General features: G+C 37.1%; 1 protein-coding gene across 3 annotated transcripts in view; it reads left to right on the forward strand.

Moving 5' to 3' along the window:
• The window catches only part of TBC1D19 (TBC1 domain family member 19), a 46037-nt gene extending 40448 nt beyond the window's left edge, over positions 1 to 5589 (forward strand). For all 3 annotated transcript variants that reach the window (XM_052682212.1, XM_052682214.1, XM_052682213.1), the window contains 5 exons: positions 1089 to 1198; positions 2326 to 2417; positions 3033 to 3148; positions 4144 to 4214; positions 5216 to 5589. In XM_052682212.1, the coding sequence (XP_052538172.1) occupies positions 1089 to 1198; positions 2326 to 2417; positions 3033 to 3148; positions 4144 to 4214; positions 5216 to 5290 (464 nt within the window). In that variant the 3' untranslated portion in view covers positions 5291 to 5589. The remainder of the gene's footprint in view (positions 1 to 1088; positions 1199 to 2325; positions 2418 to 3032; positions 3149 to 4143; positions 4215 to 5215) is intronic.
• Positions 5590 to 16084: the final 10495 nt, after the last annotated feature.

A 16084-nucleotide genomic window follows, 5' to 3' on the forward strand; every position in this document is an offset into this window, starting at 1 on the left:
GGAGTTTTGCAGCGAGCCCAAGATGTGGGTAAGCATTCTATCTATTCTCTTTTTTGTTATTATAATCTGCTTTGCCAAACTCTTTTTTTTTTTTCATAATTATAACATGTTTATATTCATTGATTATACAGCTACTAATAAAATTTAATGATCCCACTCCTTTGACTATCATAGATAAAAGGCAATTTAAGTATGAAATGGAAATTTGGACCTGAATGGGGAATGTCTTCTGAAGAAGCAGCTTGGTTATACACTCCTCTTTAAGTGTTCACTAGGAGGCTTTCAATTTCTTCCATGAGAAACTATTTTTCAAAATGTTTGGATTTGACTCTACCCTTTAGAACAGCGTTATGAAACTGTGTGTGAGCCTCTTCCCTCCCTGCTTTCCCCTTTTACTTGGAAAGGGCACAAAATAGACAGGCTGTGAGAAGGGGAGAGATTAAAAAAGCAGGCAGCAGAAACATTATAGTATGAATCCAAGCTGTGCATGAAGCAGCTGAGACCAAGCAGCTGCTCTAGGTGGAACTACCTAGATGTAAATGTCGTATGCATTTGCATGTTTGCACACATACTGTCATACAGTGCCACTTGTCAGGCACTGTTCTCATATCCTCCTGGCCTTTATGTACAAAAGCACTTTGCCAACTCTTTCACCTCAGTCTTCAATCCTTACACATACACACTAGTAAGACCCTCTGCTTTTCTCAACCCAAAGTAAATATTTCTTTGAACATCTCACTTTGCCTTAGTGCTGCTGCCTTTCATACACAAGCACCGTTATTTTCTAGTAAGCCATCTTCTCTGATTTATATACGTAAGAGAATGAATTCACACAATGCAGGTTCTAAGTAGTTTAGATTCTTGAAATATTAAAAACTGTATGCTAGAATGTATTGTATTCCCTTGCTGAACTTTGTACTTTAAAGGGTAGATTATTTTAACAATCTTTGAATAGTTTATATAGCATAAGTTTTGTAAATTGTGCTGATATGTATTATATGGTTTTCACCATACTTCATGCCTCTAACCATTGAATTCTTTTCGCAGTTTACAGCGTTGTGTCAGTTATAATTCTTTTATCCTTTCAGTTGCTCCACTTTGTTTTCTGTATCATGAACCTGCCAAATTGTATCAGATATTCCGTGAGATGTATGTGCGTTTTTTCTTCAGACTCCATTCCATCTCTTCTCATCCTTCTGTAAGTTCATTAGGAATTAAAATCCAATCACTTAATATTCTCTTTGCTATAGAACAATATTATACAGTGGCATAATTTTTCTCTCTGACTAAATATATATCCTTATAATGTAATAAAATATTTCAGGCAAGCTTGGGAAAGGTGTTTGATATCTTTTTCTATCTCAATTTCAGTCTTTGCTACAGAACATAATGCACTTTATGAAATCATGTATTTTCCTTATTAGGCTTCTTAATTCAAGCTGTTATGTAAATACATATTCTGTCCTGTTTTCATTGGTGACATGCGATTGCTAACTTAAGTGCTTTCTAGCATAGATGAGCTATTAGGTAGTCAAATATACACAAATATCTTTTCGGTGAAATCATGTTAATGTCTCTTTCTTTAACTCGATCATCTTTGAATGAAAGCATATGCTTTTTGTCATTATTAGATACTGGAGAGACAATTTAAATAACTTTACGTTCACAGCCAGCTGTTTTAACTGTAAGACAATTGTAGAAGTTTTTGCTTATCTCCTATTTTTTAAAAGTAGAACATAGTAGATGCTTTTCTCTTTTTCCCTCACAAAAGGCTGAATAGTTTTTTTTTTTTTTTTTTTTCCCGAAGTTTTTCCTGGTTAAAAGAAAATCCTTTCCTTATATTTAATGTACTGTTTTGAGGCTGGCCATCGTGCCTTCGGTCATTAATAGTGGGGAAACTGGTTGGACAAGTATCTGTTACCTTTCGTGGTAATTTCTTAAAGAAACTTTAAAATGCGTATTTTTTTAACTATCCCCATTGCTGTTGTCTATTTCTCACATCCTCCTTTTTTTTAATATGTAAGTGGAATATCATGAAAGTGGAAATATTTCAAGTAGGACATTCAAAGTAGATTCTGGCATGCAGCTGAGAGCTGAAAGGCGTTATCAGAACGTACAACATTGCTAATATATACATAAAATTTTAGCTTTAGTGACTGAAGACATTAGAGTTGCTCATGCCCTGCTTACCTGAACTGTATATTGTATCGTTAATAGTGTTTTATTTCTTGAATTAAAAACTCATGCATACTTATGTGCCCGTACTGTTTTTTCAGATTTGACAGCATGAGTGTTAGTATTCAGGATGTGATCTTGTTTCACTAGGGCATTGTGTCATTGTGTTTGCTGTTTGAGACTCTTCTACAAACTCATCTGCCTCAGCTCTTTTATCACCTTCGAGAAATTGGGGCTCAGCCGTAAGTACATCTTACTAACTTGATATAAATGTTATGGATTAATTGTCATTAAGATGCTGCTTGTTCTGTTGCGTTTTAACTTAAAAACCATGAAAAGTTATTCCAAACTGCAGGCATGGATGTGCCAATTTTCCTTGAAAGTAATTTGGAGTCCTTTGTCTAACATCGTTTATGTACATTGGGCATTTCCTTCAGTATGTTCTATGAAAAAGAAAGGGTAATTGCTCTTTGTGTTTATATAAGAAATAAGTGTTATTAGGTTAAGTTTTAATAATTCACATGAGATCTGATTGAACTAAAGGAAGAGTAGAATATTTTTATTTTTATTTACATTGTGATATGCTCATTAGAGCAGAAACTATTGCAGGAAGAGGAGAGCAGGTGGTTGTCATTCTCTGTAGTATACTCATGGCACCAAGTGCAATGGAATGTGAAGATCTTACTGTTGTAATCAATATTCATAATAGTAGCAGAAACTGATGAAACGTTTGGAGTAATAAAAGATGAAGATCATTCTAATTCAATTGTTTGGTCAGAATATTTCAGTGATAGAGAATTTATCTAAGCATGGGAGAGAGAAAAATCTAACTACTACTGTTTATTGCTTGTTTGCAGGCTACGAATTTCATTTAAATGGATGGTACGAGCATTTTCTGGTTATTTAGCTACAGATCAGCTCCTGCTCCTGTGGGACAGAATCCTGGGGTACAACTCCCTAGAAATTCTTGCTGGTAAGGGAATTAGTTTTACAAAGTTTGGTAAGTCCATGTAGGTGTCACAAAATAGACTGAGCTAACGTGTATTTGCCTTACAAGAGAACTTACAAGAGAACTGCAAGTCAAAGAGAATACCTTTTAGAAATGGTATAAATACCACACCTCTAACAAAAACATGAAGTGATTTTTTTTTAAATATATTTCTTTTTTATAATTGTTTTCTGTGGTAGCAGTCCAAAAGTAGTGCTCTGAACAGAGCGTAAGATGTTCTCCTACCTTCAGTGGCAACATTTGATGTGGCAATGATTAAGATTTGAATTCATCACCTTTCACAAAATACAGCATTAATCTTATGGGAAGTATGTCTTCAGTACTTAGCACAACTGAGAGTTGTCCTGATTTGCTGTAATTCTTTTTTAAAACCTTGTCTTTTATGAGACTTTGACAGTTCTGTACTTTTTATAAAGTTAACTCTGTCCTAAGATTTGTGCAAGGTAGAGGCTTCCAAGGAAGTTATATGTATCTTCAGTTGGATCACAATTTAAATACAAGGAATGTGAACAGAAGGGTAGTTTTAGTTCCATTTGTAAGAGACAGCTATGTAGATATGTATACCTATATAAGAGATTTCAAAATGAATTAACATTTTTTCGAGTTATATAGTGCTCACAATTAGAACTGTTGTCATTTTCTAAGCCAATAATTTGGATTTACGTAATAAAATAATTGTAAATCACCTTGTTTCCTTGCAGTTAAAAGGGATTCATCTTAAACACAAGCATTTTTAGTCAAACTTTTCTGAAAGGATGTTTGTTGTCCTGTCAGTTTTAGTGAATAGCCAAAGAAACTCAGACATTGATATTCACAGTATATTATTATTCAAAATCAAACTAATTCTTCTGGGGAGAGAAAACTGATATTTTAGATCAAGATTAATAGATTAATCCTAACCACTAATCAATAGGTCATCAACTTAAATATTGGTTTGTTGGCTTTTCTTTTCCTTCCAGTCCTGGCAGCTGCTGTATTTGCTTTCCGAGCAGTCAACCTGATGGAGGTGACATCATTGGCTGCAGCTGAAGTAAGGATAAGTTTCACTTTGAGGAGATTGAAATAGTTTCTGATGCTTTGCCAGCCACGGTAACCTAAGCCTCACATGGCACGTGGTACATAGTGCAAATGTTTCTGCCTAAATTCTTATCTTAGATAAAAACTAGTTAAATTTTGAACATGCAGTACATAATACTACTTCTCTGGAGTAAATGGAAGTAGAAGTATATTTGTTACAGAAATGTGAAGTTATCAAACTTTGTTGTTTCATTAGCGCTTTTTTCTATTTTATTCTCAAAATATGTTAATGGGATACATTGTTTTTAAAATTACTGTGGAGGTCTGTACTTTTTTCTCAGTGTATTTTACTGTAGCTGCTTCTGTGCTTTTTAATATTACAAAGATTTAACAAAACTAATTTTGTTAATATTGAATCTGAAAATTCATTGCAAGTAGTATCATTGTACAGATAGGAAATGGAAAAAAAAACAAAACCTCAAGATGAAGTTTATTATTGTTTATCTGTGCTAGTTTGTTAAAATAGATTTTTTTTTCCCAAAAACATTGTAATACATATTTTTTAACTTTGAGAGATTGTGATTGTTTCGTTTTGTTTTATTTAAACATACTTCTTTTAGAAGACATTGACTCCTTGAGCCATTACATTGGACTTGCCTCACAAGTACTAGCCAAGCCACAGGATGAGGATTCTTAATTCCCAATTATTTTTAGAAGCAAGTTGAAATGTTAGACCGCTTGATGCCCTATATACTTCAAGTAAGAGTAAAGGCTAAAATAAAGTTACTTCGTTTTATATATGTAAGCATATACTTCTTTCAAGTGTTAAGATGAAAAATAAGGCAAGAGAAGTTTTTGGCATACTGAAGTAAACAAGTGTAATTTGTTTCTAGTCAGATCTGAAACTAACTATTGTTATGAGTCAATATTGAATCTTTTTCTGACTTCTTTAGCTGCTTTAAAGAAATGTGATTCAAATGCCAAGTTTAACAAGCCTTTTGGGTTTTTTCCTAGGCTGTTCTTGCTGACCTTTCAACCCTGAAGGTTATGCCACTTCTTCAAATCTTCTTGTTTGCTACTGTTACCTAATCTGCTTCAACAATACTCTACTGCATTTCCAGCCTCTCATGAGAAGCTAATGATCATCTATGCAATGTCTGCATAAAACCAAAATTAAACTGTATGTACAATATTCATTTAGAAATCTTAATGGAATTTTCTAGCTGAAAACAATAACTTCACACAGAAGTGTGTGTACTGCATGCTGCTGACTTTCACTGCAACGACGGTTATTACTTGTACATTAAGAATGACAACTTGTGCAAACAAATGATTATGAATCAGTGTCTAAAATGCATGTAATATATAATAAATAATGTAATTCTTCACTTGAGTGTTGTAATGCTAATGTCAGAATTATAAAAGTTCTCTTATAATCTTAAACTTTTTAGAGCTCACAGCTTACAGTATGTCAGATCTGCTACCATAAATTGAGAAAATGAAGATACTTTAATTTCTCTCTCAGGCGTCTTCTAAACTCCTTCCCAGAGTCTCATCAAAGGCCCCATGTTGTAAAATATGTTCCCCTGTAGAAGGCTTGAGCATAGCTTCCTTCTGAACTTGTTGAAGCCAGTCCATGCATGAGCCAAAATATTCCCCTGAGGATGATGCCAAGAGTTCTTTCACAGTACCCCACACCCTTTCTAGGAGGGCAGTGTTATGCCTTTGCCAGTTTTCCAGCCTTGATGATTCAACAGCTCAGGCTGCAGCTCAGAATCCAAACTCATATCAATGTGTGATGGATTTTTACTACACCGTCAGGCTGGCTTGTTGTCTGTTAGCAAGTATACCATTTTTGAAGTCTCTTCCAATTTTTTTCCGTTGTCTCGTTTAATACCAAAGTGGAAATGACTAATGTGATTTGATTAAACATATCTTAATCTGTGGAAAAGATCAAAGTCAAAAGGACATAAGGGGTTATGTAGCCACTGAGTTTGCCATGGCACTTCTATCTTCATCTAAGTTACGTAAGATAAGTTACTTTCAGAGTGACCTATTGATTTCCATGGAAATGACAACAGACATAAAGAGCACAATAACATTATTTGATAGAGCAAATTTTTGGCTACAAAGCACTTTTTTCTACATAGTTGCCACCGTTAGCTATGCATTTTCACCAGCAATGAATAAGAGCCTGCATGCCATGCTCATAAAAACCTGCGCCAATGGAGGTGACCTGCTGTCACCACTGCTGAAATGTACCACCAACACCTCCCTGTATTTTCATCTGCTGTTTGTTCTCCATAAACGTTTAGCAAGTGTCAATGAATGTCAGTGGGTGCCATTTTTTCCACGGGGAGGAATTCAGTGACACACTGGTGGAATTCAATGACACACTTCATGTGCACTTCTGTGTAGAATGCCATTTTGTCAGACTGCCCCTCTACTGCCATCTGTTGCATGGCAATGAAATGTAACAGATTATATGTGGTAAGATTCAACTTCTGCTGCCATACGACCAACACCTGCCTCTGATATCATGGGCTGACAGCATAAAATAGGAGGCATTATTTTCAGAGCAGCCCATGTACATATATGTATTTGTCATTTGTGATGTGTACTGAATGTGTGACAGTGAAATACAAATCCTTGTAATTTGTTCAGCAGTTACCTGAAAAGTTGTCTTAGCCATAGTCTCACCTTAGTTTGAGCTTTATGTCTGTGGTTCTAATTATGTCTACCTGTATAATACAGGAAGAAACCAACTCAACCTTTATAGATTGCTAGTATATTTATAAGGCTAACTTTTATTAAAGTAAAGCTTTGGATTCAGCACAATCAATTCTTATTAAGAACGAAACTATTTAATAGGCTTGACATTGAACAAGAGTGTTTTTAACAATTTTCTTCTGGATGACAAAATAAATATTTTCATTAATATGTGACAGAAGCGGTTTTAACATTTTTACCAGAGGCTTTTCTAGACACTTAGCTTTAAAAAAGAGGACACACATGACAACTCTTATCTTTACAGACAGTATTACCCTATTTTACATATGGGGAATGGAGGCATAGAAAGATTAAGAGATTTGCTGAAGATTACAGAGTAAATTCCTAGGAGATGAGTAGTGTCTCCTGAATTCCTGTTTATATTTCAGGAAGCTCAGCTTGTGTATTAAATGCAGGACCTTATTTCAGGACAGCATATCATGCACACCTACCTCTAAAAATTGAGCATTTTGCAGTTTTTGAAATCAGTGAGGCTTGGTACCAACTTAGTAGTCATAATGTTACAAAGCATTCACAAGAACTGTGGCTTCATAAGGTCTTTACAAGGTTGCCGTCGCTTCAGGGGAATTAGAAGTGTTTACTAAGTAGCAAATGAGATCCCAATAAAGCCTGGTGACCTTCTGTTCTTTCCCATTGCTCAAGTGTATGGTGTAGAATCTGGCCATTATTCTAATCCATCCCCAGTCTTTTTTTTTTTTTCTTTTTTTTTTCTTCCCATTTTCAATAGTTTTGAAGGGAGGATAACTAGGAAAAGATAGAGACTACGGGATTATTGTTCAAACAAGGAATTCTGTGAATCTTAGAATGTGGTCTGTTTTCTTGTGACCTGGCATCTCATTATTCATTCTGACAGTCTCTTTTCTCCCTTCTGTCCCCTCTACCTTCCCCGCTAGCATTCTTGCTCTTCCTTCTGTTCTTTACCTTTGTTTCTCCTGGTGTCTGGACAGGGGATCTTATTCTCTGCAGCTAGCGTGGATCAATGTGCATCATTGGCCAGACCAGTTGTGCTACTGCTCCCTCAGCCTGGATGATGCTGTGCCTCATGCTTCAGGCTTGGTCAAAGGCTTCACTGACTACCTGCAGCTCTTGAACCAGGGATTGTATGGACCAGCTGTGGCAGTGAATCTCTTGAAGACCTATGCTGACTTTTATTGTATGTTTTAAGTTGTCATTTTTGTGACACAGACATAGATGCACGTATGAATAATGAGTATAACCTCTTTAGAATAAGATTAAATACAAACTGGATCCTTTCCTTAGATTCCAACTATACTCTCTTAGAACTTTCTTGAAATCTGTTCTTAAAAAATTGCTTTTACTGGGGTTTCATTATTTTCATGCTTGCATCAGTTTCTTCTTTTAGTTCCAACAAAATATTGTGCTTCAGTTTCTGGGTGGTATTTGTATTTTTCATCTCTCTTGTTTAAATAACACTCGTTCATTTCAAATATTTATAAAAATAAAATGACTGGCTTCTATCTCACTGTTAGATAGTTCTACTAGGCAATATTCATTTTTTAAGTGTTAGCTCTGGAGAGTAGTTCAACCCTGTTTAAGTCCACAGTCCTTCCAGACTTCCAAATTCATAAAACTCCCTTTTTGTTTATGCCATTAGAAACAAGGGTCAGATTTTGATATAAAATCATAAATAAATGGGCACTTACATTAATTTAAAGAGACTTAGCTGAACTTTGAATGGCTCAATTTAACCAAATTGTTTTCCTTACTCTGTTTCCCCCATATGAAATCAACATAAAGAGGTGTTTCAGTACAAGAACCAATTGTTTCGATATCTCCAGATAAAGATCGATTTTTACTGTTTACCTTTAGAATTCTGGCTATGATCTGTCAAAGATTTCTTGTAATTTCAAATAGACTGTTCAAAAAAATGCAAAAGCAAATAGGCTTTTCTAAAAATGTAACCAAGTTATCTTGTTTCAGTACTTCCAAAAATATATTGAAACTTTCATCTTGATGGCTGGGTAATGGAACAGCTGAATAACTAGAACAACCTCTACTTTTTACTGGATTTTTTTGGCCACAGGAACAAATTTTATTGTGGAACAAATATTATTATTGTTATGAGAAATGCAGTATGGAGATTGTAAAACAGCTAGATATCCCAGTAAAGGGAAAAGGTTGGAAAGAGACATTGCTGCAAGATGAGTGTTTACATGTTACCAGAAACCAGCAAAAAATTGTACCCAAAACTCTATTTTACTCTCTTCTAACTCAAAGAAAGCCAATGAATTTTATGCAGTTCTTCCAACAAGAATGAAGGGATTTTACTGAATAGATTGCTGTGTAGAGATCAAATATGGGAATGTAGTGTAGTGAACTGTTCATCAGCCCTAAGTAAGAGTTTATTTAAAAGCTACTGAAATATTTTGCGAAACTGTGGGAGTCTGTTCTCGATTGGGAAGAAGAGACTTTCTCCTTTATCTGATCAGCTATTCTCCTTTATCTTTGCTATTCTGTCAGGTATTTTATGCTAGGAAATGGGGGAGGGAGGGGAGGATGCAGGAGTGGTGAGAACAGCAGGGCTCTTCCTTTTCCCTCCTTTCTTATAGCCTTTTCCTGTTCACGCCTCACGGTGACTGCTTTCATCCCCAGAGCGGACACTGCAAAGGCCATCAGTCCAAACCAGGGTTTGAGATTAGCAGAGCTCTGTATCTCATGTGGCCGGCCACAGTCAGCTTCCTCTGGCTGCAGATAGCTCATGGCGAGTGGCTGCTGGGCCAGAGCACAGCAGGGCCTGGGCTGGGCTTAGCGGAGAAGTCACCCCAGTATGAGAGGGGAAAAAATGTCTCCTTTCTCTTGTGGCAGCTTGCAGAGGCTCCAGGCTCTCTGCACAAGGCCACTCCTGTTGCAGGGCACCATGCCTGCCAGCAGTTCTGTGAAAGCCAGGGAACCGCTGGCTGCCATAAAGAGCAGCAGGAACTGAGAGAGCTCTGGGATGGCAAATGAGTTCTGCTGCTGACTGAAATCGGTCATAGATTTTTGTTCTTAGCTTTTTCAGTACCTTAACAAAAATGCTGGAGCAGGGAAGATTGGTTCGAGCTGGTGGAATGGTTGCGCTTTGCTTTAAAACAGTGTTAAAATTTCTCATCTTAGTGTTTTTTTATTGGTCAGGTCATAATACCAAATGACTGCCGTACAGACTCTAATCACACTTTTGGGAAACGTTTCAGGATGCTTGTGTCTCTGCGGATGTCATGTGGTGCAGCAGCATCCAGCAGACGTCAATGGGAACAGAGCGAATATCTGCTTAAAACACTGTGTTTGCCTTTGGTTCAGTGTGCTTTGCAAAACTGCAGTGCATAAACTGCTGTAACGTGATCTAATCGTCCTAAATACTGGCTGGAGATCAGTCCTAAAATGGTGGCAGGATGGGTAATGCTGCTTTTTGGCAAACCATTTCTTTATTTGTTTATTTAAGACTGCATTCCAGCCCGAGGAGGTTTACCTGTTTCTGCACCGTATCGGACATTACAGCCTGCAGAAGATGAGCTTCACGTTCTGTGAAGTCGTCTTTCAAAATCAGTGTGTTGTTTTAGATGCTGGACTACTGATATGTGCTAGCAATTATCTCTAGAGAATTAGCCTTATGGAGGACCACAGTGCTTTGCCAAATGACATTGTGTTTGGCCGAACAGTTTGAACAAATTGTTTCTTTTGGGATTATGAGCAAATAAATGGAATATTTAACAAAGGAGTTAAAATATTCAGTTTATGTAAGACAAAGCAGGCAATCAATTTCTGTGCATTGTTTTAAATGACAAAAATTGGAATAAGATAGTTAAAGGCAAAATCTGCTGTAGCAACAGAATATGTTTAATGGATATCTGACAGTTTATTCCACGAGTGCTACATTCTGTAATTCTTTTCTTGCAAAGTTACTTTTAGTATAAAGTTATGCTCTTAATGAGTCTAGTAATAAAGAGTAGATCATTACAAATATATGTTGTAAAAATCAATTGTACTTAGTTTGCTCTCTGTTTGGAATTATTATCTAAAGTTGTTTGATTGTATGTCTAGTGTCAAAACATGATCCCTCTCCCTCTCTCTTTTTTAGTGCTTCTGGGTTACAAAAACATAAGCATTGCTTTGAAGCCCAGTTCTGGTTCATTAGTGGAAAACTGGCAGTGTTACAGCTTGTGATGGAAGCTCAGGGTTCGTGTTTACTCCACAGCTTCCTACATAAGGGCATATTTAGACATTCAAATTTAGTTTGTGATACACTGGAGATATTCTGACCATCACATCTTGGAACAATCAATTTCTTAGGCTAGTGGTTAGTCTATGTGTTCACACTTTTTTTGAACTATGAGTTCAAAAGAAACCTGTTTGAGACCATACTGAGAAGCTTGGCTTAATGGAAATCACACACAGCTGTGTATGTAATTGCTTTCAATCAGGTAACGGAATTATTTCCACTGTTACATGCTATATAAAGTTCATCCATATTTCTTGGCTTATGTTGAAGGAGAGATCAAGACACTAGTTTGTACAAATAAGCTTCATTTTGTGTACAGTAGATGCTTACGCAATGTTGTAGAACATAAGGAAAGAAAAAAATAACAGTATATTTTCCAGAGAATGAGCAAAGAGCAGTGAAGTCTGGATAAAAAATGAAACAAAGATCATCTTATGTGATGTGTAGAAGATCAATTTGAGATGTTAGCAGCTTTAGACTTTTTTCTACTTTGTCAGACATTTCCTGGTCTCTGCTAATGGTGAAATTCTCCTTTATATAAAGGTCTTATATAAATAAGTGTTTGTATTTTCCTAGTTCAGGAACAAAAACTTTAATTCTTCTAGTTATGCTAGCTGTGTTTCCAACTCAAGGCTAACATTCTTATAGCTAAGCAATCAGTCCTCTCTACCTTTATAAAGGAAAATGTCATCTTTTCTTCAGCAGTAAAAAGAAAATTAAATGTAAAATGTTACAGAATACAGCTATTTATGGATGTGTTTCTTTTTCACAAGTTACAAACAATTTAATGAAGAATAATGAAGAATAGCCTCAATGTTTTGCTCTCCTTTTGTAGAATTTACCATAAATCTTTCAGAAAACTGGACCCAATCCAACTGAAATTACTGTATTCTCAGTGCAAAAATAAGTCATCTTTTCAATTAGCTCTAGACTGAAATTTTGCCCCTTTTTAGGAAACACCATGGTGAGAATATTAAACAGCAAGCACAGGGTAAATATCTCTTTTCTGACTTCATTCCAGACATTTAGCCAGAGAGATGGTTATTGATACTGCTCAGGAAATTGTTCCAATGCAAACAGGTTAAGACTGCACGCTCTGCTTTTGGTGGTTCTGGGCCATCAAAAGGCAGGGTTATTATGGGACAGAAGGCTGTATTAATATTTTAGTGAGGATTAAAGCTGGGCACGTTAGCGTTCTATTTTCTTCATACTGTTTCTTTTATGTTTTTACTAGCCCCCTTATTTCTTTATGAGTTTATGGCCACCTGTTGTCTAAAAGGCAGAGCTGTTAGGATTTCAGAAGTGCACCTCATCTCATGCTCCTCCTTCCAGCTTAAGACTCCCAGGATGTGGTAACTGCCCTGCTCTAAGGAGCAACACCCACTGTCGTAGTTCATGGTTTGCCATCATGCCTCTCCAGTAATTCTGGACAGGTGCCACAACTACCTCAAGTCTGCATAATTCAAGAGGCATTAGAAACCTAATATTTGGGGATTTGTAGCTAAAAAACTGTTTATTAAATTTGTCTTTCTTCTTCAGATTACAAAACCATACAGATTGTGGTACCAGTCCTGGAGTGATATTGAAACTTTTGAAGGATCACAAATACTAGTTCCAGATTAAGTGGAACATTGCTGGTGTTAGCACAGCTAATCCCACTGGGAATGCATCTCTGGAGCCAAACACTTCTCGGACTCCCTCTTCTTTCTTTCAAGATTGGTTCTGAAGATATCCTCTAAACTAATAGGAGTGTAAATATAATGATAAATAGAAAATCGTCAGGAAATGTTTACCCACTTCCACTGGATGTGCAAGCAAGCTGTAAGCATTCATACTTACGGATGTTTACCAGGTATATCGCTTTCAGTAAGGCCTTAAAGTTACATATTCCTGTGTCCTGAGGATATGAGGTAAGACATGAGGAAAAAGCTTCATTTTCTGCTGTTCACAGGAAACTCACCTGCCTCTTGTCCTGTCCTCTCATTTTGGCTACAGCTCCCCCAGCCCTCCTGCTCCACCAGGGCTCCACTTCTCTCCATGGGCTGCAGCTCTGGCTGCTCCTGAGGGTTCTGTCCATGCGTTGTGGCCTTCAGGCCACATCGGCTGCTGCACCTCAGGCTCCTCCATGGCTGCACATGGAGATCTGCTCTGCATGGTGCCTGTGGGCTGCAGGGGAACAGCCTGCTCCCCTCTGAGCCTCTCCTGGGCTGCTTGGAACTTCTGCTCTGTGCCTGGAGCAACACCTTTCCTTCTCCTGCACAGACCTTGTCACCTGTGAGGCTGTTTGTCTCACAGTTTCTCACTCTTCTCTCCCAGCTGCCACCATGCTGAAGTTCTTTCCTTTCTTTAAGATGCTTTTGCAGACCACAACCAATGTTGCTCATGGCTCAGCTCAGGCAGTGGCAGGACCCCATTAGAACCTCTGGAAAAGGCTGTGATCTGAGATGGGACAGTGCTGGGCTCTGCTCACAGAGACCATCCTGCAGCCCTCCTGCTACCAAAACTTTGCCATACAAACTCAGTACACTCATTTAGATGTTGAACTTTTAGCTGAACCCTTCCCTGTAATTTCCCATACTACCACAAACGGTTTACAAAGAAACTCCACCTGTTAAAACCTGTTACTAAGTACGGGTAGATAAGTTATATAATGGTTGTATCAGAGAAAGCTGACAAACTTCGTCACTGAATGCAGAACATTTTTGTCCCATCCCTAACCAAAACTCCTAATGTCATCATGCAGGCAATACGGGGACAAAAAAAAATCTGAATTCTTTGAATGCCAGTCCTCAGAACTCCAGTGCTCAGAAAAGCTTAGCATGCTGCACACAGTCTCCAACTATCACAACCTGCAAAGCAAGCAGGAACAGAAATAAACTGTATGTACTCTTTCCAAAGATGTAAGTTTTATATGAAATTTTGCTTCACTTTTTAAAAAATTCTTCTGAGAAATACAGCTGCTTGTTGTGAGTCATAATGCCAAATGCCCAAGGTTGTATTTGCAAGTAGGAAGACCATCTGTTTCCAGCTTTCTTGTAACTGAGGATATGGCCTCCAATGCTTTTTTTTTCTTTTTTTTCTTTTTTTTTTTTTCCTATTGCCTAAACCAAAGAACACACACAAATAAATAAATAAATGAAGTAAAGTGAGATGAAGACAAAATGGCTGTATTTTATTTTCTCAGCAATGGTTTCTATATCTGCTTCAACATCCTGGGTGATTTGAGACTAGCTGTCTCTGCCTCTGCGGAACGATCTTATTTATGATGTGACACAGCACTCAGTACCTGGCTGCACATGCCATTGCGGTCTGATGGATCTGGGAAGAGCTCCTGTTTACAGGATGTGCAGCTTGCCTTCAGAAATTCCAGGAAACAATCTGATTGCTGTGACCTCAGAGCAGCCATTTCAATTCACTACAAACATCTGACAATAGAATTGTATTTACACAAGATATATGATTTCACCGGGTTTTTTATTACTTTCTGGTAGTTATAGATGTTAAGAATATAATCCCACTTAATTTCTGTCCTCTGAATGAGTGGTTGGCTGTTCCACCTTTCAGCCAACAGCTGCTAGAACCACCAGAACCACATCTGAAGTAAATCTCCAGTCATTTCCTTCTTGCCTCCACATAAGGGCAAATATATTCTTTGTTCTTATCCCAAATATTTACCTAAAGAAGTAAATGATTTCCATTTTAAACAACTAAGCTGACAGCATTTTTCTCAGACCTTGCTCATTCAGACAAAGAACAGCACTACGTATTAGGAGCTAACATGGCTTTATTTAGACAGAAAAAAAAAATCTTAAAGTTGCTACATAGATTAGTGATAATGCAGTATTTCTCTCTGTTACAGCTGATCAGAACACCTCTCCCAGCGGGAACAGGCAGACTCCATCCTGAATGGTTCTTGTTATAAGTGAGTAGAAAAGCTTTTTTTTTTTTTTTCCAGTGAAACCATACCCAAGCATGCCCCAGCAGACAGTCTTCACTACTTGCTGTGAATATATGAGCACATGCTAAATTACTATGCCCAAATTCTTTTTTTTTTTATTAAATAAATTGTGGGTTCTATTCTAACATCTCTTTTGGTCAGTGTGCTTGTTATAAAAAGCAAGTCCTGTAAGTAGTGGCTCTTATCATCTCCTGATTCTTTCCTTGTTTGCTCTCCAGGGGGAAGGAATAGGCAGTCACAAAGCACTTATTGTCTCAATGCCAGGTAAGGGGAAGTTTAGATTTACTGAGATTTAGAGATGGTAAAAGAAATATTATGTACATTCTGGGATTCTTTTCTTCGTGTGGCAAATTATTTGTACTTCCATCCCTCTGAGATAGCCTTTTTTAGTGACTCATCTCTACAGCTACTGCTTCTGTGTTGAAATTGGTTGAATTCTTACCAGCTTGAGAACAGAAAGATGGCAGCCATGTTTTTTACTGTACAGATTGGTTGTGTAATATTGCTGCTCATTAGACTTTAAGAACGGTTAAACATGTCATTTAAAGTCAATCTTAAATGCAAACAAACTGATCATGACTTTACTGAGGATGCAAAATTGTCACAATTAATGCCTTCTTAAAATTTAATAACACGCCTGGACTGTCTGGCAACAAATATTAGCTGGGAAAAAAAGAGGGGTTATAGTGAGATAAGTACATCACATAAGGAAAGGGACACATCTAGATCTCAAAGATTGTCTCTTGGCAATTCTCAGAATACTTCTGATCACTATAATTTGTAATGTATTAATTCCATAACTGTTTTTGTGTTACTCTTGAATGTCCTTGTAGCTGTCAAAACGTATAACAGCCCATCATTTTGTTGCAATCTAACCGTCATGCCAAATAATAGTCAGTGAGATAGGAAGATTTCTGCT

The sequence above is a fragment of the Tympanuchus pallidicinctus genome, unplaced genomic scaffold (genome assembly GCF_026119805.1).
Source record: "Tympanuchus pallidicinctus isolate F22 unplaced genomic scaffold, pur_lepc_1.0 scaffold2, whole genome shotgun sequence".
NCBI lineage: Eukaryota > Metazoa > Chordata > Aves > Galliformes > Phasianidae > Tympanuchus > Tympanuchus pallidicinctus.